Below are 25,734 nucleotides of genomic sequence, written 5' to 3'. Positions count from 1 at the left end.
ATGAATTGTCCATATTAAAAAAAACCAGTCACAAATGTGCAAAGGAAGATCTTCCACAGAATTAAAAACAAACTAACCAAGAACACCCTTGAGGTCAGGATTACTTAAATTTAAAAAGGACAAAAATGCAGTAAAGGAAAAATAATTATTTTTCCTTCCCCCCTCCCCCATCCATATAATATACTTGCTATAATGGATAGTAAGAGAGTTGTAAATGTGAACCAATAAAATAACAATATCCAAGTGATGAATAAATTTAAGATACCTGGTTTCTTCCTCTGCGTTTACCATAATTCCTTCGCACAAGGGCTTTATAATTTTCATTTTTCTTGGTCAAATAATAATATAATACACAGTCGGGAACATTCTAAAGTAAAAAAGCAAAAAAAAAAATTAGGTTTTACTCCTATAAAAAATACGGTTTTAGTATTTAATTTCTCTCAACGCTTAAAACTATTCAGCCCCTAGACTAAAATAAAAATCTATTCGATTTGTTTGCTCAGCAGGGAAATGAATTCACACACAAATATAACAATATAACTATGCATAAAATTATAGTGTTAAACGCAAGTCTCATGTATTTATAATATCCCTCAGCTACTTCAATCTGCATGATTTAATCTATACTAGACAATCTGCAAGTCTGAAAGCTTCTATTTATCATAATAGTCATATGTATTGCAGATTCTGTTGTAAGTCTTAACAAATCCTAGTTCTCCATTACTTCTTACATCAGTTCTGCAAAATCAGTTCTAAAGACTAAAATTAGTTCTAAAGACTAATTCAGCCAGCAGTAGGATCCCACTGACTTGAAAGGTGGTGGCAAGATTTCTTACAGTTAGCATGGCGGCTCAGCAGAGCCAATTATGTCCTTATCTAAGCAGTGAGATAGTTAAAGAAGCTTACCTGCTTCAAAAAGAAAATAAGATCAAAACTAAATGAAGTGCCATTTTCTTTTATTGTTGGCAATAGTGTCATTTCACTAACTTCTGTTAGATGTTTGCATGCACTGATTGTGTTATTGGTCAAGAATTATAAAATCCTGTCAAAGCAGTAACTTTTTTTGGACTTAAAATTTTTTCCAGGAAGAGAAAATTATGCTGGGATAAATGACTTACATTTGGAAAGTTAGGGATCCCACCCTAGGCTCTACTTATATTAAAAAAGGTCTTACCTTTCGTTCCAGGTAGGAAGCAATTAGACCAAAGTTCTTGGGATGTTGGACAAACCTTTTGTAAATCAGAAATTATTTAAGTTTAACAACATAATTCATGATCAAATAAGAAAAGCAGTCTTCCAAACAATCTGTTCCATCAGCAAGCCTTTGATTTACACCACTGAAATGAGTCTAAAAAGCCCAGTTTTCAAATTGTGCAAGTTTAGAACTAAGCACTTAAAATTAGCTATTAGCTGACATAATGAGATCATATACCTACTCTTCTCATTTTAATCTTATCACAGAACTAAAGTACTTTCAAGAGAATTTCTTACCTAAGGACTAAATGCATGTGAGCCTACTCGGTTGAAAAATAAGTGGAGAAGTCTAAAATTTTTGCAATGTTTCATTCATCCAACTAAGAACATTATCAAATATTATTGAACAAAAGCTTCAGCATTCCCGATTTAACTGATGTTTACTGTGGGGTTAGGTATTTAACTGTCATTTGCAATGTAATAAAAATAAAAGAGAAGAAAGCCCATTACTTTTCCTTAAAAATCTCTTTCTCATGGTCGGTCCAGACATTCATGAACTGTCTGTCTTTATAAACTTTCATGGGATCCTCCATCAGACCATTCATATTAATAAACTTCACTCGTCTTTGTTCTGCATCAAACATCATGGGAGGAATGACAGAGAGCTGACGCATTTGTTTTTCATTATTCTACAGGCAAAGAATAAAAGAAAAAGTGAAGAATACAAAAAGTTGCTACTAATATTTACAGTTCTTGAATTACACAACTCTTTAAAGCTCCACCACCGTATACATTCACAGTTAGTTTGAAACTTCTTTTTGTCCACTTAACTCTTCTAGAAGTTGTCACTATCCCAATGAACATTTACACAGTCAGCTAAAGAAAGTAGTGTCGCAAACAATGAAAAACTAAAATGGTGCAGGGTTTTAGAAAGGAAGAGTTTTCACGTGTTTGTTAAAGCTGTATAAAAACTAGGTTGTAGGAAGCCTGCAATGAACAGACACAGGAGAAAAATCTAGGACAGATACAGTTAAGAAGCATAACCCTTAAAAAGAAAACTATTTGTGAGACCTGTTTCAAGCCAAACTTCACACAGATTCTCTCAAACCAGCCCCAAAAGATTTCTCTTATCAAAAAACCAAACCCTCTAAAAGAGACCTTTCACTGCCAATAAAAGGATATTGAGTCATTTGCTGTGCTTCTATAGCAAAGTACAGACAATAGCCTCACCTCCTGCTCGGAAAGTCCATCAATGATTTCAGAAATCTCATGTTCACTTCTAGCAATAGTTGCTGAAAGTCCAGCCCCTCTTTGACCAACTCTAGAATTAGGGCAAAACAGAATTAGTAAGGATAAAGTGGAAAATAGCTATATTTTCAGATTTTGCACACAACAATGACAACCTTCAAAATTCCTTAAAATACTGTTAGCAGTCTCCCAGATCAGTTAGGGCTGTTCTTTCTTAAGTAGTCTCAGAGTACAAACTCTGTTCATGTACTGCAATTTCAAGCAACTACTCAGTCTTACAGGTGAATTTGCAAAGCTCAGCAAGAAGGGCATGCTAGAGTCAACATCAAAAAAGGAGTGTTACCACTGATTCCATTGCAAGTAGGTGTTTTAGATACATTAATATGCTTCTGCTGAGTATGAGAAATGTTCATCAGTGGCACAGAAATCATCACCTTAATTAGTACAACTGATAGACTGTGAAAGAGCTTTTTTTTTTTTTAAAAAAGAAAAAAGCACACTACATTTGCCTTTCATCAATTTGGCCAAGTTACTAATACAGCACTGAGACTCATTACAACAAAGGAAAATTTCAACTTTTGAATTGATAGGGAGAGCTGTAATTTGCAAGAATTTTTCCAGCTAGCGATCTTTACACTTAAGAACATCATAATAATATATTACAGGATGTGGGTCAAAAAGCATTTCAGAGATAAAAGTCACTGATAGAGAAACAAAACATCTTCATTTGCTCAAAGATTTCACTGAACTAATAAATTTGCACAAAATCTGACAAAAAAGCCCCTTAGTATTTACACAACAATAGTATTACAAACACAGCTACAGACCATTAGCCATTACATCAGAGAACATAAATAAAATGTAGACATGGCGCCTTCCCAAGTAGTTTGCAATTAAAGATGTGATATATTCTTAAAGTAAAAGCTTCTTATAGATAGGAGTTCTGTTTCCATTCTAACAGTTTACTTCCTTTTCCTCTCTTCTTGATTCCACAAAGCTAGATCTTGCAGCCTTCATGATATATCACAAATTATCTGCTTTTCCTATGTTTTATGACGTAAGGTGATTTACACAGACGGTTAGAAGAGATAATGAGATGACATCTTTATTGGGCTTGAGCTCTCAAAGGTGTATTAAAATGATTTCAAACATTAGATAAACAGACTTCAACACAACTGAATCAAACTTGACCTAATTCTAATTTAAAGCACTACCTACAGTACCATAGATAAAGTGAACTCTCAGATGAATTGCACTTCATTCCTTTTAAGACTCTTTGTACAGTTTCCATTTAACAAATGTCTGATAGATTAAAATTAAATAATAGGGACTTAATTGTCGTAGCTTGCATACTTAAAAAAGCAAAAATGTCTGGAATAAAATTACATGGCAAGTACAACAAAAGATCACTCAAATTGTTAATTAAAGAAGCCAAATTATTTTTGAGTGTGTAGGCTAATGACTAGAGGGATCATGAAATATAGGAGTAACACAGTCACCCAGTGACAGAAAAATACTAAGTATAAATTGGGGTGTAGGCTCAAAATGAACAGGCTCACATGAAGCTGATGCTCCAATTATCTTAAGACCAACTCCACAAACCTCTCTGTGCATTTGAGCAGCTTAACTCCTATAGTCCCACCGAGCACCACAACCTAACTAGCCTTTGCTAATTAGCCCTTTTCCTGTATTTCTTTTGGAAAACATGGGTTTTGATGGCAGATCTGAAAAGGGTGATAGGAAAGGAACAATTTGGACATCACTATAGCAGCCCAAGAGGCCACCAAACTGATGAAGCTAGCATTGCTGACAAAGCTGATAGGGAGGGACAGGAAAGGGCCAGACATAAGACAGTGGATATACAAGAAGGACAGTCATGAAGAGCCTTAGGATGCAAAGTGAAACTTGAGCTCAATGCCACAAAACACAGTGAACAAAGGAAAAGACATTTTACTTAATACTGTATGATACACTAATACTCCTTTTTAAGGAATAAAGTGATGAACGTAAAACTTAACCATTAAGCTGAACTAATTTTATTATAAATAACTTTAAAACTTAAGACCCAAGAGATATTTTGTAGGAATATTTCAAAACTATGGTAATACCTTTGGAATCGTTCTTGCTGTTCTCTTTGCTTCCGGATTTCTGGAAATTGTTTTTCATAGTACTCTCTTGTTTTACTCTCCTTAGCTTTCCTGCGTGGATTATTTTCTATCCTGTCAACTTTTTTCTCCCATGCCTCCATCAGCTGATCATAACGTTGACAGATTTTCTGTTCCTGTTAAATTCCAAAAGTAAACCTTGAACTAACCAAAAATACACTAAGTGATCAGTACATATAACATGGGTGAGGTCCTGGAATGAACAGACATATTTTCCCTGCTCCAGTGGCTTCCATTTTATATATATGACAATACCCAATTTTCAGCGGAGAGAAGGTGAGGAAATGGATATAAAAATGTAGATTTTGAACATTACACTCTATTTCTTTGCTTTACACATCACAATGGTATTTGGTAACTGTTATTACTGCCTTCCAGAAATCTCACATCTTCTGGTACCAGGCTTTTCATTAGTGCAGTTGGTTTAATTTTTTTACTTTTATTTATTTTATTTTAAATTTTTAATTCACAGAATGGGGGGAACAATTGCAATGTCCTCAGTCTCAGCAATATGTAGGGAGCTGCTCCTACGTAAAAAACAGCTAGGACCGCAAGAAGAAAAATACTTCATTACATTTTCATGGTGGAATCTTCCCATTTGATGCATAACCTTCTGCTGTTCTTAATAATAAAAATGATCTTTCAGACACCACCAAAAAGAGCCTTTTGAATTTGTATGCCACTTGCTACAACAGCATGCAAGAGAAAGCATTAAGTCAATTAATACTGGTATTCAACATACACAATTTTGATTAAAAATGCTGTCAAACTTCAAAAATTGGAGATCTGCCCCATTTTCTTTCAGATACTACAGCTACTATACAAGAAAAGAAGTTCAGAGAGAGGCTAGGCATGACATTTAGAGAGTTTTCTCTTCCATTCATACACTTTAAGGAAAGAAAAAAGGCTCTTTCCTTATTGTACTTTAAATGGTTTTCAGCCAAATAATCAACAAGCCACAGTTATAAACCTGCAGTTTATTTGCCAATAAATCAACAGAATTTTAGCTTAAGATCTTATTTTTATGATCAATAGGATTTACATGACACAGTTGGGAATGCAAGTCAAGGATCCAGACAGAAAACCAACCATGTGCTCTTTTTACAAAAACATGGTAGTATTACCCGTTGTTTTCTTGCGTGATTTCTTCTTTTAAAGAATAGTATTAGCTTTTTCCTCATCACCTGGTTTCTGGAAAACAAAATTAGAAAAAAAAAAGTGAACTACATAAGAATCAAGCACTTCAAAACTACTCAACAAAGCCCATATGGATTCTAGATGCCAGATCATCATTATGAAAAATATTTTCAGGGGTAGAAAACAGAGGGAAAATTCCTGATGAAACAATCATCTAATTAATACTGTATTTTATCAGAGAGAAGATTCTTGAAGATGGCTGAAATAAGCAATTGAGACACAAAAGCTTCCAATTTCAAGCTAGGTGCTCTCTTTCACCACAAGAGAGATAATATGCTAAAATCAATAAATTTGGCTTAAGATGTTATGCTTTGGAGGGTGGGGAGAGGAAATCTTTGTAATTCAACCCTAAAGTTAAGAGTTTTACAATATATTACTCAAAAAATAAGTATTTTGGAACTGCTATACAGCCACATTTGAAGGAGTGGAGCAAGAATTACTTTTTTTTTTTAAAGAGAAGTTTTTAAAGGACAGCCATCTGTAGGATTTTTTCTGTAGTTACAAAATGGTAGTAAAACTTAGTACCACTTAGTAATATGCACATAACTCACTATGCATTTCTTCACACCTGAAACTGACAATTCACGTCTTCTTTTGTAAAAACTGGTAGTACAGAAATTGGTTATGAATAAACAAATCTTATGAAGAGAGTAATGTTCTTTAACAAATTTGAACTGGGATAATCATGCCACAGCAGTAAACTTTGTCTCAAAACCACCAGTATTTGAGTTTCAAAGCGAGACATGAAACTAAGTATCTTCTTCTCAGTTACCGTTCTAGAAAAGCCATGAAAAGGCCTTGCTCTACATAGTTACAATAGGGTGGGATTTCCTCAAGGAGGGTTTGCAAGAAATACACACTTTTGTGACAGTTAAAATTTCTCAATTATTTTCACCGAAGTCTAGTAGCAATACATATTTTCAAAATAAGCTGATTTTTGTTGCAATGGAGTAATCACTATTTTGGTATTTTATAATATTGCTACAGAGTGAGATCAATATTGGTTTGATATAGATAGGTAAAAACTAAGATTTTGTTCTACATTATTAATGACTTTCTGTAGAGAAATGAGTTCACCATCATCTTTGCAGAACCAAGACATTCAAAGTAATCGGATGCAACAAAAAAACACCATGGAGAAGGTCTCTTTTATGGACATTTGAGTACAAATAAGCTTAATTAAACACATTTAAACATGAATCTATTAAATTTTATTTCAATTTATAAACAATATTTGCTCCAGTGAACTAAAAAAACATAGCTCATACAAATTTGAGAAACAAGTTCTATATTAAAAAAGAAACAAACAATTATTTTCCTCAAAATCCACGTTTCTTCCAGGAGAAGACAACCAGTTTATTTCAGATCACTGAATTTGGTTTGCCCTAAATAACAAGTAAGTGAGCGTGCAATAACTTTGCTCATAGCCCATGACAGAAAATAAGTACATGGTTAAGTCAATAAATAAATAGATAATTTAAAAAAAAAAAAAATTCAGGACTCCTCCTACGGTTTACTGACAGCGCTAACTTTTAAAACACTTCTTTGAACAGTACATTCAGGAAAAGTTGACTAGACATATCTAGGTCAAATCTGGTATTTTAGACTTTGAAAAACACAAGCATTACCAACTTAAGTTTTATGATTTATTTTTGACTTTAAGTTAAGATGAAAAGTTATGGTTTCTGTCTGCCTTCAGTATATATAACTCGTGTCTTGCAGCACTGTTCTACAACATAGAAATCGGAAAGTTACATGGACTGAAAGCTTTTAATTATGGTTAAAGTACACACATTCTGTTTGGAAATCACAGCAATGAAAAATTTGAGTGAATGTTTAAGTCTAGGTCCCTTAAATGGCACAATGACAAGATATTAAAGCACTTACGTTTTGATGTTTTCATGGTAGACCTTTGTGTCTGATGGTTGGTTGTAAAGCGGCTACAATTTTGGATTAGAAAGGTATGCTTAGTACTTTTCAATGCATGTAATTCTAAAAGCATATGCAATACATTTAACAATATTTTAGTATTCTGCCAACAGTGCACTCAATCTGAGATGCAGCAATCTGAAGGGACCAGAAGATACTCAACACAAAGCATGTATTTCATTACTTAAAATTAGATCATTGTAACTACTTACATATATGTGTTCCATTTTTTTCGTATTTCAAACTGTTCTCTCAAATAGATTCAAATCTATTGTAAAAATTACACTTATGCAGCCAATCAGTTCACTCAAGCCCCAATTCACCAGTGCATTTAAACACACACTTATTTTATACGTAAATACAGAACTACATCTGTTTACCACAATAGAATTACAACAACTGGCAATACAGAAAAAAGAACAGAAAAAACCAAACAAACCCACAACTTACCAGTTCAACTTTTGGACCAAGACCTTCAAAAATCTTGTGAGCTTCTTCTGCTTTTTTCTGCAAGTAAGATTTTTTGGTATAGTCTAAGTAAATCATCTGAAGTTAGTGTCAAAAGTGTATCTGAACTCTTTCACTTAAGCTAGCTGCTAAACCCTTGTCTGACCATGCTATATCCTTCTTAACCTACTTCTGCAATGTTGCCTCAGCAAATCAAGAAACCTGTACTTGAATTGTGCTGTTTCTACTCTGATCTCCATGTTTGGAAGCCGATAGAGCATAAAAGGAGAAACTGACCTCTGCAGTTCAAAAAGGCCATACATTTAATAAATAATACAGCAAATAATTATTAAGATGAAGAAAGGTGTCCAGTAAAACAAAGCATAGCTAGCTTTGAAAAATGGAATTAAGAGACTAAAACTCTCCAATTGCCAAGTCTGGGAGTGTGCATCAGTGTGTACAAACACACACACAGAGGTAAAAGGTTCTCCTTCCCCCACACTAGGTGAAGACCCCAGAATAATTCTGACCCTAAAGCAGGCAGCACTGAATAAGCCAGTTGGCTTTCACAAATTCATTTCAAGCCTGTATGATCTTCCAAAGCCCCTTGTCAGCAGACAAGGCTATCTAAAGCCCCTTGTTGGAAGACAAGGCTATCTAAAATGATCCAACATACTAGTTCAAATTTGCTTCCCCCCCCCCCAATAGCTGTATGTGCTAGCCCTAAGACATCTGCAAAGAAAAATATAGCAGAAACTAATCCATAAAGCAGTTATTATTAGAAAGCATTCTGCTAAGTTCTAACCTCTTTCCATGTGATTTCAATCTTGAGAAATTTTTTGGAACTCACAGCTGTACAAAATAATTATATATCAAGGAAATATTATAGTATTACCCTGGTAGAATGGTTTTTCTGGTCTCAAAACATTTAAAACTGAACTCTAGCCCTATTACTTTAACCACATTTTTGCCAACAGTAGTTGAATATTAAAAGTAATTATCCTAAACTGCATGGTTTGAAGATGAAAGCAAAGCTGCTGAGGGGACTGTCCTCTTGTACAACTGCAGAAGACAAGACACCAAAGAAATGCTATGTACACGAATGGCTTAATACATCTTTAATAACCCTTTAAATAAGACAGTGAGTATTGACACGTGCTATCTGTATTAAGCCCCATCAACACTGCCATTCTACAGTACATGTAATTCCTGATACGAGAACTCAAACCAAGTGCTAAATCGATTCACAAACACATCAAGCTTGGTAATTCTCCTTGTGTATAGAATACTATATGAACAGCTACACAGACAGTAGCAGCTAATAGATGACTATACACTGACGTGTTACTCCATCTCAGGCAACATAAAAATGGGTTTCCCTATCTACTGGCACATACACAGGATGGGGAATGCAATAGCAAGTTCAAAATTCTGTTGTAAAACCCACCTGTAACCAGAGTTAGCAGAGAAAGAGCTGCATAGCAGCCTGCTAAGATGTCTTCAAATTCACATAGTTTTGCCTACTACTCAACATGCAACTCAGCTTGAGGAAGTCTTGTAAGGTGATTGTATGATTTTAATAATTTTTAATTACATTATAGTGTGAAAGAGATTTAAAACAGTAAAACTGGTTTGTAACCAGAAGTAAGCATATTGCTGTACATTGTTTACATCAGTTTTTATAACATAATAATTGCCCTAATGTGCTGTATTAAGTAAATATATCAAATTCCACAGATAACTGGGGGAAGGGGAGAACAAGCTGCATGGAACCCTTGGGACACAATTCTACTGTATAAAATCTAGTACTGTGTTGCAGTTTTTTACCACCTCAAATTTTCAAAAATAGTCTATTGTAATAGAAGCTAACTGTTCCTCTAAACTACAAAATAAAATTGGGAAATTAAGCAAACATATAGCACCCTCACAGAAGATCATAATACTTTCCAAACCAGCAGATATCCAACTCCCTTATCTCAAACTACCAGAGAAAAAACAGCAGGAAGCACTTTGCTACTGTTTACAACATTATTGAGCTCCTGTACTTTTCTCACCACTTATGCAACACAAGCTCACTATTCACCTATATACTACTTCTTCATATCTGTTCATTCATCCAAATCTTAAGTACCAGAAGTCAGAATTTAAAAAGAAGGCATACAATCTTACAACATATGCAGTTTTTCTCCTCCTTCAGCTAATTTAAATGTTGGGTCTTCAGCCAAGCTTGTCAGTATTTATGTGAGGAAAAGAGAATTCAAGATAAATTTCTGAAGCATTATTTTATATCTACCTATCTACACGTATACAAACATATATATATATACACACACACGTATGTGTGTGTGTGTGCATGTTTATATATATCTAACCACCTCAACACAAGGGTCTAGGGATAAGACCCACAGATGTGTTTCCCTAGACTGCTTATGAGATAGAAGGAGGATCCTGTGATCAAGAACAAAAATGTCATGCAAGTGTCTTTCATTTAAAGAAGTAAATGAATATTAAAAGAGGGGTGGGCAAATCAATAAAACAGGAGAAGCAAAAATAGCCCCCATGGAAGTAAATTAAGACATAATGAATTTTAGCACATTGGGTCAGATTCACAGCTACACTCAGTCAACTGAAAATCATACTTACCCGATTTTCATCGTAAATAATTTGGACAATACTGCGGTGTTTCTGTTCCACTGGAGGAGGGGAGACAGGCCTCTCTGGCTCTGGAGGCTTAGCAGCTTCTTCTTCAAGTTGTTGCTAAGAGACGAAAGAAAGAAAATCAGCCATCCGCACCATGTTACCCTTACCAGTAATTAGTCACCAGAGATAAAATATGCATCTGATCAACAGTTAGCACTGCCTGTTATTTCTCTCCTTAACTGACAAGGAATGAATGAAATGGTTTTAATGCAAACAGCGTCGATAACAAGACTATTTTTTGTACTACTGGTAAACCAAATTAACTGTTTGCAAGACTCATCTGCATTGAATCAGACTTGTTTCAGCCTGACATTTAAATCCATTGTCGCATTGTAATTTATCACTATTTAAACAAAAATATTAACTTTAGAGAACAGTTACACCAAACCTGCCTTCTCACAGAGGAAGTAATCCACAGAGGTGTCTTTCTACATTGTAGATATTCAAGTGTCATTATTACTACAGTCTTATTTTTTAAAAAGGTAAAAAAGTCCTTCTAACAATCCACAGAGAACATCATTCTAAATGGACTTCACAACAGAAATAAACAACTCCACATATATTGAAGTTCTAAGATTGTTACAATACCAAACAAGCAAAAAAACCTGTAATATTTTCCTAGCTACTACACTGCTGTGATTTACTTTCACATCAAATAAATCTGGTTCAGTGACATCTTCATTTTTTAATTGTACATACCCTTCATCCATGCCTGCCACAAACATACAACAAAGAAATTCTGACACTAGGGATCCATCCTGTCTTACAGCACTGGCTAGAATGTGTTATATTGCTGCATAAGAATTCAAAATCTAAAATTTTTGCAGAATGCCATAATAAACAGGCTCAGCTATGGCAGGCAACAGCAACTTTGTAATTTTTTTCAAGTCAAATCATAGTACAAATGTGCACAAATGAACCTTCATAGATGATATGCATAGTACTTGCTGATTTTGTGGAAAAGTAAACAAACAAACAAAAAGATAAGCACCATTAACATACAGCCAGGTACTCAGTGACATCCTTTTTTGTTTTTCTGCTGAAGGTCACTTTACAGGTCATTAAAATTCAGGTGTAATTAAATGCTTCCAGACCATAAAAACATACTGCTCCAGAGAGTTGTCTATTTGTTATCCCGGACCTACAAGTTAACAAATCCTATAGTGTAACTCTCATTTCCTACAGTTTCCACTAAAAAAAAAAAAAAACCAAAAAAAAACCAAACCCAAAGCTGGCACTACTTCTATCTGGATCTTTGAAAGTCATAAAACTAAAAGGAGACAAGAACTTTGTTTTTGCCAATGAATAACAGATGCCTAGATTGAAGGGTGGGTTTAGTTGGCCACAACAGCTACTGGGAAGGCAACAACTACTGCCAGCAAACATTTCCTTTGCTTCCAATAGCTGAAGTGCAGTTCTCTGATACAAAGCGTAGCCAGGACCGTACTAAAAAAAGTGACATCCTCCTCTGCTCTCTGTTTACTCATACCCTTCCTACTACACTTTCCCCCAAGGCTGACTTTAGCTCCAGATGTTAGGATCTCTTACGCTCGCGAAAGCAGAAGATCCAGGGACTTTTGTACAAGCTCTGGATTCAGAGACACACGCAAGGGAGTCTCCCCTTGCACAGACTATGAAAGAAGAAAGATGATAGCCTCCCCCCACGCAGCAGTCATCTTTAAAGCTGAAATTACAGTCACAGTGCCCTTGTTTCACTAGTCATCTAACAAAAGTTTAAAATATAAAGCCATCTGCTGTTGATGTTCCTATGTGGCTATTTTCAAAAAATGTTTATGTGATGTCCCACCTATTTAAACATTCTAGCAATATCGTATACACAACCTTCCCTTTTTAACTTGTTCATTTGGTTCATGTAATCAAAAAATTCACCACCACCAACAACAAATGAAGTTTTTCCACACCTCTTTCACTGGCAGATAACAACAGTAGTGTCTGCTATGCTTACTTGCTTTTTCTTCAGTTTAAGGATTTGCTGTTCAACTTTCGCAATTTCACGATCTACACGGTCCATGCTCTGTATCAATTCTTCCTTTGACAGCTTTGAAGGTGAAGCATTTTGGTCCTCCCCACAAGGCTGACCAGAAATTGGAGAAGATGGTCCCTCATGCTTTCCTCCAAAAGCCGGGTCCTTTCATGGGGACAGGAGGTGGGGTTGGGGTGGGGTGGCAGAGATTGAGAGAAATCAAGTCGTATTGATAACACGTGAATGAGTGTTCAGTAACCAAACTAGCATGCATGAATTAAAAAGAATTTCCGGTTATCTATATCGCTGTTGAGGAGCTAAGTTAAAGTTTAATATTTCAGTTTATTAATGCTTTAAATATTTTAGAATTAACTGACAACCCATTCATGATACTGTAATTTCAAATCCACCTTTAAAAATAACAGCACACTTCAATATTTACCTGGAAAACAAACTACGATCAAAACATCTCCCTTTTAAAAATATGTCTTCATAAATGTAAACAGTATCTTCTATCTTTAAAGGAAGGGTTACTTGAGAACCAATCCTCAATACTCTGCACATATACTGATGAGGATATTCTTGAAGATAATCACGACCAGGCTGATAAAGTACATCTGGAGTTAGTTGTGTTAACTTATAAATGTTAAGTTCAAGAGAACTTAACATGACTTAAGAGAAGCAATGACTTAAGAGAGGACAGATCACTGTTCATTTGGCTTTGATTTTTTTTTCCCTTTGTTTTTTTTGTCTGTTTCCAAATGACATATTTCAACATGCTTCATGTTCTAACATCAGCACTGTTGTAGCTTGTCTTTATGTCCTCAGAGCATTGTGCTGCATGACTACCTAGCTGGCAAACGCTAGCTCAGTAATACCTCCCTCATTCAAGCTAATCTGACTGAAAGATGACGTGTCTGAATGCCACTTCTCCTCAAGATAATACTAGGCTGTATTTCTAAATTGAGACATTAGATTTCTGCATGTAGTGCCTGGATAAAAATTCAGTTACGTGCAAGCATGTCAACATTGCATGCCTTAGCTTGGTTTCTCCAACCCACTTTGATCTTATCTTTGCTATGCAACAGAGGAAGTTACTAAGAAATCACATGCTGTCATGATTTCACTTTACTTCACAGGCAGTTTATTCACATGATAAAAGGAATGGTAGAGAAAAGGCAAGACAAGTAATCAACTTTAAAAATCTGTTGCCTATTAGCTTTTGAATCCATATGGTGAATTTTTTCTTTAAATGATCTGAGTTTAGAGACTTGAGTGCTCACCTTCAGAAGTCACACCCATTATGCACCACCTTTTTGGTGTGTGAGGCTGTGTGCTTGTGTGCGTGCATGACAGAAGATGTTAAATATTCATTTAAGAGACATTTATCTGCTCTATGCAAATTGCTCTAATCAATATTCAGTACTTACAATAGAAAATACCCACACCAAACTAGATTGTCCTACGTTTACCCAAAATGAGACAGTGACAAATATAATTAGTGTTACGTAAATAAGCAGATCCATTTCAAATGCTTAAAAGGGGAAGGGGGCGGAGAGAAGTACTTTGACCATTCAGTACAAATATTAATTACAGTAAAAAAATGGACCTGAATGCATTTGACGGCAGCTTTCAATCGAAAAGCAGAAATATTTCACGCACTATACTATAATCATTTTGTGACTGAGGTTTTAATGACTTAAGAGTGTAGTGGCAACTCAGAAACCCAGTCTCTTTACTGTGTTTGAGGCAGACTTATCTTCTTGTTCTTTTTATAAGAGAGTAACACTGACTCATGACCACAGTTTGTGATAATGTGTAAAATTAAATTTCTGGGATTAAAGAATGAACCTAAACAAATAAAAAAATTACCTAACAAAAAAAAAATTATTAGCTTACCGCAACACAGGAAGTTACACCTTCAGCATTATAATAGAAAATGGCTTTACCTTCTTAATATCTGCAGATCTCAACCCTTCCTGCAAAGGATGTACTAAAGGCAAGACAGTAGCTGCACTGACACGCTGAAAATGGGAATCAGAGACTTGTTCAAGACGTGGTCGCTTAGATTCCAGTGAATCATGATCTGTCTGAGATGGACCTGGATGAAATTGCTGTTCATATCCAGTTCTCCTTTCCTGAGGCCTAATACACAGAAGAAATAAACTATTAAAATATACATTTTCCATACAAGAAAACTTATTTGGTGTTCGTCAACCATTTTCAAATACACAGATGCAATTTAGGGAAGATCCTTCTAAACAGTAAGGCAGACAAATGTTTTTAAGTATGATCTTCAAAAATACAATAGTTAAAATCCATTGAAAAAGAGAAAGGTAACTTGAATCTTACAAGACACTGTTTAAATGCATGCCTATCATTACAAACCCTCAAAGAAACTTACCACTGCTACAATGATATTGTTCAAATCCAAGCTCCGATTCAAATTATAAACAAAAAAAATCCGTAAGACAAATATAGTACTATATTCCACTGAACACAGATGGCCACAACAGCTCCATTATTTCATTTTTGCAGTCAAATAATTTTTAAATATACACAGAATGCCTGAAACGAGCCATGAGCCTATTTGGAACTTGATCTCTACTAAAATGCTACTATACAACAGAAACAGTCATTGATTCAATCCATGAGTCATTTAAAAACTCCTCCTTCTCAGAAAAATGCAAAAGAACAGTATCACTAGCTTCTTTACAGTGCAATGCACAGGATGTCCATAAAAGAACCTCATATGCTTCAACATCTTCCTATGAAGTGCCACTGAAGAGATGACAGTAGTTTCCTGTATTTTGCCAGAACTACTGAATAAGCTTTTACAAATTTACAACATGGGGGGAAATTTACTTCTGCAATAAACTGAAGTTTTGAGAGCTCTAAAAGCTACTATGATTCTCAGCACTAAAACAGAGCATTACTGACATTTTGGTGACACAAGATGAAGGCAATATGCAAGCCCCAGATTTCACTATTATCAAGTTATTTCTGGGAATATTCTAATGAGATTTTAAGCCACACCAGTATTTACATAACATTCATCACTGGTATTTGTTCAGAACCAGATACCTCAGTTATATCCAAAATAAACTGCTAGCAGTAATCCAGCATATGAAGTTGCTCCTAGCAGATATACTTACTAAGAGTCCAAGAAAAAAAGAGGTTGTTACAAGCGGTAACACTTCCTTATGACTGTAGATCAGCATACTAATATGCTAAAGAATTGAGGTGCATAAATCATATAGTAACCTCTCAACTAAACAGAAGCATATTCTTACTAACTTACTACAATCCAGTTAATCTTATTCTGATCTGTAGTGGGTTTTTAACTTCTAAATTTGGTTTTCAGAGTATATCCGATATTCTTCAAGTATATAGTCAAATGAATGCTTAACACAGTCTGAAAACTTTCTTGAACTTATCAACCTTACAGTAATACTAATGTACATTTGAATATTCCTTAATATCCATGTGAAGTAACCCATTTTACTGAGAAGTAAGATATTACCAATGTGAAACTAAATTACAACATATGGTTCACTTATATTTGTCTTCAGTTAACCTATTGAACCCAGGTCAGTTGCATCTACTTACACAGAGACAGGAATGGTATACAAGACTGACAAAAAGGGTATTTAGAACAAATGATATGAAGCTAAGTGTCTTGCCAAAAACAGCACACACTGATTTAGTCCTCTGTGCCTAGAAATCCATTTTGTGCCACATTTCAGTGTTTTAAATTCTTAGAACTCAAATACCCAGTTAGCTCTGTTGTTTCTTACTTGCCCAGCCACACAGATACAATCTGTTGAATAAGCAAGCCTAATCTAGGAAATATGACAGGTAATATTCACACTGTAACAACTCTTGCACTTGTTGCTTCCACTCGGCAAGATTAAATTATCCTAAGGTACAAACTTTACACACTTTTAGCCTAAACAGCATTAAAAAGTTTGCAATATGCACTTGGATTCTCAGAAGTTTACTGACAGCTTGTTAGGGGAGGTGTGGGAAAAGCAAAGCAGACCGTCACTTCCTGTCTGTGAAACAAATATATTAGTTAAGCCAAAGGGACCGAGGAATTGCACAACAGCTACAACACTCAAACACATGAGACTGTCACTGTTACAACAATGGAGCACCGATCAATAAAAGTCAAGTACTTAGACAAAACCTGTGAAACTCAAAAACCTTTCTATTCAGCAGCTAAAATTAACTTTACAGAAAGCACAGACTCATAGAAGATTCATGTTCGCATACTTCAAAAACAGCATCCTCACCTGTCAGAGCCTGGGTGAAATTCAGAAAGCAAGGAAGGCCTGCGCCGAAGTTGCTGCTGCTGTTGCTGCTGCTGCTGCAAGAGCTGGGTTGCCTGACTGACTTCCAGGTGAGACGAACGATAATCGGGAACTGCAAATTCCTAAATGGAACACACTTCTGATGTTAACAAGAACAAAGGCACAAAAAACAGGATCAAAAGCATCTGGCATCACGGAATGATCATTTCCAAAGGTATTAAATACAGACCAAGACCAGATCACCAAAGCCTTATTTAAGCTCAAAAAATGAAGTTTGTAAATGGCAGTTCTAAGTTTTAAATTAACTTTAAAAGAGACTAAATACTTATGCTAAGAATTCCACCTAACATTAACTTCTAACAAAACGCAAATGAGTCAGCAGCAGAAGAATATCCTTTCAAAAAATATCCTTTAAAATCAATTTTGCACATCCAACTACAGTGGTAAAACAAGATTACATTTCAGCAACCCCGAGGCAATTCCTTCTGTTATCACCTCAAGACATTTTTATATCAGACACTATTAATTAGGACTAAGAGTCAGACAAAATGCATCTTCTGACTGATATAATTTATAATCAAAGTGAGGTACAAGACAATTTATTTGTATATATGGGTCTTCAACCACTTGCTTTTAATAATTATATGCAGCTGGCATCAACCAGAGGGAAGCAATAGGTCATTACCCATAAGATTTTGTTTTTACAAATTATCTAAAAATAAATACAGAGCAAGCCAAAAAGCTCCAATTCTTGAATTTCCTTTTGCAAACATGTAAGTACAACAAAACATTTAAAGTATCTGTAGCAGAAGAAGAATTACATTAAAACGGGGGAAACCCGAGCTATTCTAAAGCCAACAGCTAGTCCTCCACAGCCTACCATGTCATAGAGAGCACAGGATGGCAGAATAAATGCTTGGCAGAAATGATCAAGTAGGAGATTCTTAGAAATCCATTATCCCAATTCTGGCTAGCAGAACACAGCTAGCTGGAAGCACTAGCACAGCTGCTTCAGAAAAAATTCAGAGTCTAACACAAGTTTTTATACTTCAGATTCATGTTCTCCACCTTGCACACAGATTTTGTCAAGCACTACATTTAGCTTACAGAGAATCTAGCACAATACTCCTTACACAGAAGGAGGAAAGATGACTATGGGTTCACTTCTTATGCTCCTGGGCCTAATAGGAGATTAATTCCCCATAAAAATTTAGTACCCACAAATGCCCCAAAAGTCCAGTCTCTCAAAGGATTTGTTACACCCAGAACACTGCATTCATATTAAACGTATACTAACTATAGTCAGATTATTTGCACATTGTTGGAAAATTATTGCTATCAATGCATATGGACTCAGCCACACTTACGTTGGACAAATTTACTATGATGACTAAACATTAATAAATTAAAGCAAAACTACAACAGAAGTTTATGAACACAATCCCTGGTGAATTTATTTAACTACGAGAAACCAACGATAAAACCAGGAAGTTTATATTAATTCCCCATGATAAAGACACAGACTTATAAAACTCAGTTTTCTGTCAAAAACCAAGTGAAAAAGCAGATACATATATAATCTTGAAGAATCAAAATGCAGTGCTTTCAGCAGAAAAAAGGAAGGCAAAACAAACCAAAACAAACCACCCCACAACTATCTACCTAAGCAACACTGGCAGCAGTGCTCCTCAGCAGGGCATATTGGTCTGCAACTCCACTGTTTTCAAGTGTGACTGGCTTGTATTTCATTGGTTTAAAAAAAAAGAAAAAAAAAAAATCCCATTTGGCATAGCAAACACCCGAATTACACTCTTGCTAAATTTGTAACCCTCATGTCTCCTTACCTGCTGGTGTCGGGTGCTAGGAAAGGTGTACTGGACAGAGTGAGTAGGGTAACGACTCTGTTCTGTGCTGAATGCTCCTTGGTTAGGAGGGTAGCCTGAACTTGACATTATCAGAGAAGAAGTCTTCACAAAGCTGTGAGATCAAGACCAGCAAGCAATCATGTTTCTAGGAAACCGCCTAAAGGAAAAAAGATCACTGATAAGCACTGAAGTACCAGATGTACTCACAATACATTACAGCCATAGTCACCTAAGCAAAACAACCATTACCAGTAAAAGCTTTTTCCTGATGTATTTATTTAATAGGTTACTCTAGTCTGAAACATGTTAACGGGTCTTAAATGGGCTCAAAATGAGACATGTCAGCATTGTCTACCCAAAGATTTGAGGATTATATTGTCAGAATACATAATTTTACCAGTTACCAGTTGAATCAGGAGGATTTTAGAAGAAAAATAGGTCACCTTAAATAGATGTTAAAGAGGTTATAATAGTCTATAGATGGACTCTTTATTTACAGTAAATTTCCTTAGCACAACATGAAGTTCACTTTCATTTCTTCTACAGAGAGTTTGGATTCTATGAACTGTTTCTTACTTTCAGATTCAGGTAGTCCTTGGGCTGCTTTACTGAATGCCACCTACAGTTCATTAAGCCACAGTGTGTTAGTCAGGCCCTAAAATACTATTACCATCTAACAGCAGCTTTGCAGAAATAGTTAGTAAAAAAGGCAGTCACAAAGAAAAAAAATAACACTGTTTCAATTGACAGCATAGTTTGTCTCATACAGGATGCCAGAAACTGAATATACTATGAAGCCTTAAAACAATCCTGCTTAGTTGACATTCAATGACTACTCTACTGTATTCTCCAGCTACAGATTAACACCAAACACTGAAATGCATACTGATCTGGGGAAGATTTTAAACACTGAAAAAAATCCAGACAAGTTCACTAACACAGTCCAAGCATCTATGAAGCTGTGTACAGTTTCAGCTGCTGAAGATCAGAAGACATTGATTAAACACTGTGCCCATCAGTGCTTTGAGCAGGTAAATTATGGCTCTAACCAAAAGAGCAAGACATACATATTCTTTAAACACAAGATATTTCTCTCTGATAGCTCAAAAGATGTAATCATTGGAGCCTATGTATTAAATACAGAATTCTATCAGACCTGTAGCAAATTCTCAACCTCTGGTCCAGAGCCTAGCAGACATATCAGACCTTCAAATAAAGTAACTGTTGATCCCTGCCTAGATGGCTTCATTTCAAAGCACATTAATCTGCAGCCTTTCACAAACATCACATGTAAAGTTATACTTCTGAACTGCATTTTCCATTAACAGTCAATAGACAAAATCAGCTCAGGAAAGGATCAGACACAGCAAGCTATACAAACAGATCTTAAAGTTTATCTGACAAATTTTATCATTCGTGTTCTGGTTGGGGTTTTTCCCCCCCACCTCTCCATCAAACAAAGCTTTACACATTGGACTATCAGAATAATGAGACAAATTTAGATTTACCTCTTAAACCTGATTTTCAAATATGAAAAATCAAAGAAAAAACTACAGTTTCTCTTACACAGCAATACTACAGATTACTAGTTGTGTGCTTTATAGTACCTATATATCTACTATAGTACCTATAATTCATATCCAAGTGACAAGTTCTAACATAGAATTCTTCACCATTAACATTTATTACACTTCATCATTCATACTCCATTCATTAGAATACATCTTTACCAACTATGTGATGGTCTAATAAGTCTGAGTCATATGCTTTCCATTTAATCAAGGAACAGCATCAGAAAGCAAGCAGTTCTAGCTAATATACATTGTGACAGTTAGTTGCAAGCTATAGTACTTGAACACTCAAATGTATTCTTAAGTCCAAGCTACAGCAAAAAGAAAACCTTTGATTTTTCTCTCAATTTCTGTGAAAGTTCACGTGGAACTATAGCATATAGCTAACTGTCAGCTCAATCAAATGTTTACTAATGTGATAACTACTCCCATCACAGGTTGGTGAACATTTATTATTAAATGAACAACTGGCTCCATGGTATAAGGATGCTCAAACAATTTAAGGTTACAAAAGTACAAATCTTAGTGTGATGAATTGCTGATGCCCTAACTTGTGCTACCTCACCAGCTTCATAGGCAGTCTTCATAAATATGTTGAAGATGGCTAACTGGATTTTATGTATATGTATGTCTGCTACACCTTCAAAACTTTAGTGAGGAATAAAGACAGTAATACTGGATCTGACCAAAGCTCTTTTAGCCAAATATGCTGTAAGTGACAAAGGCCAGCAGCAGGCATTTAGGGAACACATACCAGTACTCTCCCAACAAACTCTCCGCCTTCTAGCAGCTCCCCAAGACACAGCTTGTGGCTCAGGGATTCCTTGAGTCAGAGCCTTTCTATTTAAGATTTCTTAATGGCTTTCTCTTCCATTGGTTTGTCCAGCTGTTTTCTGAACTAGTATAAACTCTCAGCATTCACAACTGCTTGTTGCAAGAACTTCTACAGCTTAGTGGCACTTCGCAAGAGAAACCATCAGCTTTTGTTCACTCTGGACCCACTACCTTCCTTTGATATCTCTGGTTTTCACATTCAAACAGACCAAACATCTATTTCATATTCTTTTTTTCCCTGTTGCACACATGATTCTGTAGACTTCTATCATATCCCTTCAGCCATATATTTTCTATGCTGAAGAATCCTAGTCTACTTGGCTGTTCCTTGTCAAGCGCTTCCAAACCTTCTCTAGTTCTGTGACACCCATTCTGAGGCATAGGGAGCCAGAAATGTATACCAGATTCTACAAAAAGTATCAATAAATACTCATCCTGTTCTTATTCTCTTCCCTGACATGCTGACCACAGTCAGGTAGATCTGAAGAATCTAGGGATGCAGAGGCAATGAGGAGAGCAACCACTTGAAAATCACACACAAATATAGGCCAACTACTGCATGATTCAAGGTCCCTTTCTAGTTTCACTCTGTCAAGTTACATCTTCTCCTTATTTTCTCAATATTCAGTCAAACCTGCAAGTTGATCATTAACCCAGGTGCTGAAAGTTCGGTCCACACTCATTTTGTATGATGCTATAAAGGCTATTTCTCCATTCACAAGAACTTTCATGTACAGATTGTTAGGTTTGTGTTAGGACCGTTAGTCTTAAAATCTTCATTGATATAAGAAACTTTGACAACCAACAGCAATGGGAGGTCCCGACCAACTCTCCAGATTCTGTGCTAGGTGTGGAAAGATGAGGGGGAAGAAGGGGGCATGGTGCACAAGCATGAACATCTTTCACCCATACAACAATGTTAACTCAACCCCCCCATCTCATAACCTACATGTTTTACATAATACATATGAAAACGTTCAGTCTAATGCCTTCTTACTGAGAACTGCAAGTATGATCATGTTCTTAGCACCATAATAAAAATTAAAAAAAAAAAAACAACCCAAAAGTGAAACAAAGAAAAGCTGCCAACAGAGGAAGGCAACTGAAACAGCATTAGAGGTTATAATCATGGTCAATAAGAGAGGTAGGAAGTGAAGAGAGGGGAAAAAAAGAAAAAAAAAGAAAAAAAATGAAGTTATCAATGGGGGGGTGCATTCTTCTTCCTCCCTGAGGGAACTGATACAACAGCAAGAAGAGATAAGGGTGGTAACAGTAGAGGAAAATACATGGTTACATATTGGCAATTACAGTGCAGGGAGGGAACTATAGGATGGGGATTCTGCGTAGGATCTCATTTCTTTCAAGACAAAATCAACACTGTAGTACATGTAGAATGACACTGAAGTACAATATTCCCTCCCTCTAAGACTCCTTTTCTTGTTACAGACATTTACATGTGCCTGCACGCTCTCCTAATTTGACCTCTCTACATGCCCTGCAGACTCCACCTTATCTCCCAGTCTCCTATAGTATGAGCTTGTTTACACTCTCTGCCATACTGGGGGCGGGGAGGAGTTTTTGCCAATATTTGCCAATAGAATTACCACCAATAATCTGTCCCTGTCTTACTACCTTAACTCTGCAATTGTGGATGTAAGTATTTGACTTCAACTCCTATTTCTCTGCAGGTAACCTTATGACCTTCCATCTAAAAGCATCTGCCTCTCTCTTCAGCATCTGCTTCCATCTATCCAGCGGACACAGATTACTCTTCATCAATCTATTTCTTGGTCAGTGAGGACAATGCCAGCTTCCTGCTGTAACGTCTCCAAGTTCCATACGTTCAGATTATGTTTAAATATGGCAGTCTTTTCGCATAAAATTGTAACTGTGTGTGTAGGCTGCAAACAACCTCATCTGGGCTTTTGTCACTGCTGTATCCTTCCATTAGTCATGACAAACTTCATCTTGCTCTATTCAAATCCCATCAGAATCCTCCATTAAAGGTTCTCGCTATTAACTCTCTCTGCCTCTTCAATCCTTCCATTGGTTTCCTCTTCTCTGCTAGAACAGAGGTTGCTCATCTTCATTTTCAGCACCCTTGACAAATTACAATACAAGAAATCGGCTTCCAACTCTGTTCAGTCAATGCCAGCAAGATTCTATTTTTCAGACAAGTATTTTCATACCTTTTCATGTTATTCTGCAAATTTCAGAGGTTTCTCGTATAAATATTTACAAGAGCTGTTACAGACTTTGGAATTCTGCCTTAAATGTCTCACAGAGATAAAGTTAGGTCGTGAATACTTTCAAACAGCTGCCAACCAGGCTGGCAAATTGTCTGTCTCGCTGAATACTGACAATTAGAAGGGGCAGAAAGAAATACTTCTTGTTTTGTACTTCAGAACCCGGTCCATTCTGCTATAGTGGCATTCCATTTCACTGACATTCCCAGACTCTGTGGTAAAACATATGAGGGATGGGGAAACCCAGTAGTGTCAAACGGATAATATTTAAAAAAACATATTAAAATTACAGGAGAGGTAGGAGCAAAGAGACAAAAAAGAAACTGTTAAGTCTGATGATACCTAGCTGAGAAAAAGCAGTGACAAGAGTAACAGTTTCAGGCCCTGGAAATGATTTAACAATGTTTATTTCTAGAGGTATGACGATATTTTTCTCTTTGGCCAGCTCAAACTACTGAACAGATCCGATTCAGACTTCCTCTTAAAAGCTACTGTTTGCACTTTCATTTGTCATATGCGGAGAATTTTGAGCAAGTTACAAATAATTTAGAACTGGATATTAAAATGGCAACAGTCATAACGTAATTTCAGATTTGGTTTCTATGAGGCAATACTAATTTCAACAATATCTCTTGATCTCCAGATCTCAAAATGCTTCAGAAAGAAGCAGAAGGACATACTATCTTCAGTAGACACACGGGAAAATGAGTCACAGAAAGGTTAAGAAATCTATCAAAGACTACCCAGGAAATAGTCAATGACTGAATCAGAAATAAGACTCAAGTCTTGCGGCACTTTAAGCAGGCAAAAGCTAGCACTGCCTGAGAAAAGCAGTTCTTCACTTGGGAAAATACAGCAGGTTTAAAAACTGTGACTATTTTTAGCAGGCCAGTTCCCCCAAACCATTCAACGCATGGCCACACGAGTGTTTATGCCAGCAGAAGGGAAGGGGTCAAGAGGCCAGACAGACGGCAGTGTCACCTACTCGCTGTTTGTGGAACCACGGCCCCACTTGCTGGAATACCCTGGCTCCTACTCTGACATTCACCTTCAGGGATAAAAGACCAGTCTCATGGGTAGACTCAATTTTTCTTCACATATAAGAAACAAGCTAACACTTTTGCATTTAGAGTAATTTTCATGCCATCTTGAAGTACTTAACCAACATTTGCTAATTAAATTTCACATCCTTTTGGGAATTTTCCTCATCTTGTTTTTGAGCAAACTAAGTGTGATATAAAGAGTGCAAAGAATTAGATTACAGTCATATAAGGCTTAAACCGAGTTGGGGGATTTTGTTTTTAAATCAGCAGCCTTCGTAAATTGAGCTCTGATGTAACTAACCTATGGCAGAACAAGGAAGGCTCTGCCTTACGCAGGGGATCTACAATGAATCACAAAATTAATTCAGGGATATTTATTCAAAGTTTACTCTGGTGAGAAAACAAAGAGTGAAGGGACTGTTTCAGCAGTGGTTAGAGAGGCTTCATCCAAAGCGTGATAACAATACTTGTGAATAATTCTTTCTGTTTCATTTTACAAAAAGGTAATGAAACAATGTCATGGAAAAAAACCAAACCAACACAGGCTGTATTTAAGGACCAACCTATTAAAACACAATAACTAGATTTCATGAATTACAGACCTGTGTCTGTAGCTTCGAGACAAAACACTCCAACTCACATACAATAACACAAATTTACAAAGTTGAGAGTCACATAAGTAAACCCCTTCAAGTATATTGCTAGATTTGCAAAACAAATCTTCCTAGTAGTATTTTTATTTTGTCAGATAATCATAAATCTGTTCAAACACTCAAGCAAAAACATCAAATTTGCATCCTGGGGATATGCCACACACAAGAAAATACGAACATGGACATTTCTGACAGAATTCTAAAAATGGATTAATGGGTCCAACCTCCATATAAGAAGTTATTTATTCAAACTAATAGATACAGTAAAAGGCTAAGTATTACTTACCATCTAGAACTCCAGTGGTCAGAACATCAATGGTATCTTTACAAGCTAAGACTGACTTA

General features: G+C 36.0%; 1 protein-coding gene across 3 annotated transcripts in view; it reads right to left on the bottom strand.

Annotated features, from left to right (window-relative positions):
• NCOR1 (nuclear receptor corepressor 1) overlaps positions 1-25,734 on the bottom strand; it is a 75,760-nt gene that overhangs the window by 42,112 nt on the left and 7,914 nt on the right. For all 3 annotated transcript variants that reach the window (XM_052803070.1, XM_052803069.1, XM_052803072.1), the window contains exons 2-14: positions 19,022-19,199; positions 17,160-17,299; positions 14,814-15,009; positions 12,847-13,029; positions 10,824-10,937; positions 8,184-8,240; positions 7,692-7,744; positions 5,732-5,798; positions 4,551-4,723; positions 2,425-2,515; positions 1,705-1,883; positions 1,175-1,229; positions 266-367 (exon numbers count right to left, since the gene is read on the bottom strand). In XM_052803070.1, the coding sequence (XP_052659030.1) occupies positions 266-367; positions 1,175-1,229; positions 1,705-1,883; positions 2,425-2,515; positions 4,551-4,723; positions 5,732-5,798; positions 7,692-7,744; positions 8,184-8,240; positions 10,824-10,937; positions 12,847-13,029; positions 14,814-15,009; positions 17,160-17,299; positions 19,022-19,129 (1,518 nt within the window). In that variant the 5' untranslated portion in view covers positions 19,130-19,199. The remainder of the gene's footprint in view (positions 1-265; positions 368-1,174; positions 1,230-1,704; positions 1,884-2,424; positions 2,516-4,550; positions 4,724-5,731; positions 5,799-7,691; positions 7,745-8,183; positions 8,241-10,823; positions 10,938-12,846; positions 13,030-14,813; positions 15,010-17,159; positions 17,300-19,021; positions 19,200-25,734) is intronic.

This window comes from Harpia harpyja, chromosome 12, assembly GCF_026419915.1.
Source record: "Harpia harpyja isolate bHarHar1 chromosome 12, bHarHar1 primary haplotype, whole genome shotgun sequence".
NCBI lineage: Eukaryota > Metazoa > Chordata > Aves > Accipitriformes > Accipitridae > Harpia > Harpia harpyja.
The sequence above is the reverse complement of the archived record's forward strand: the minus strand, read 5'-3'. Positions and strand labels throughout refer to the sequence as shown.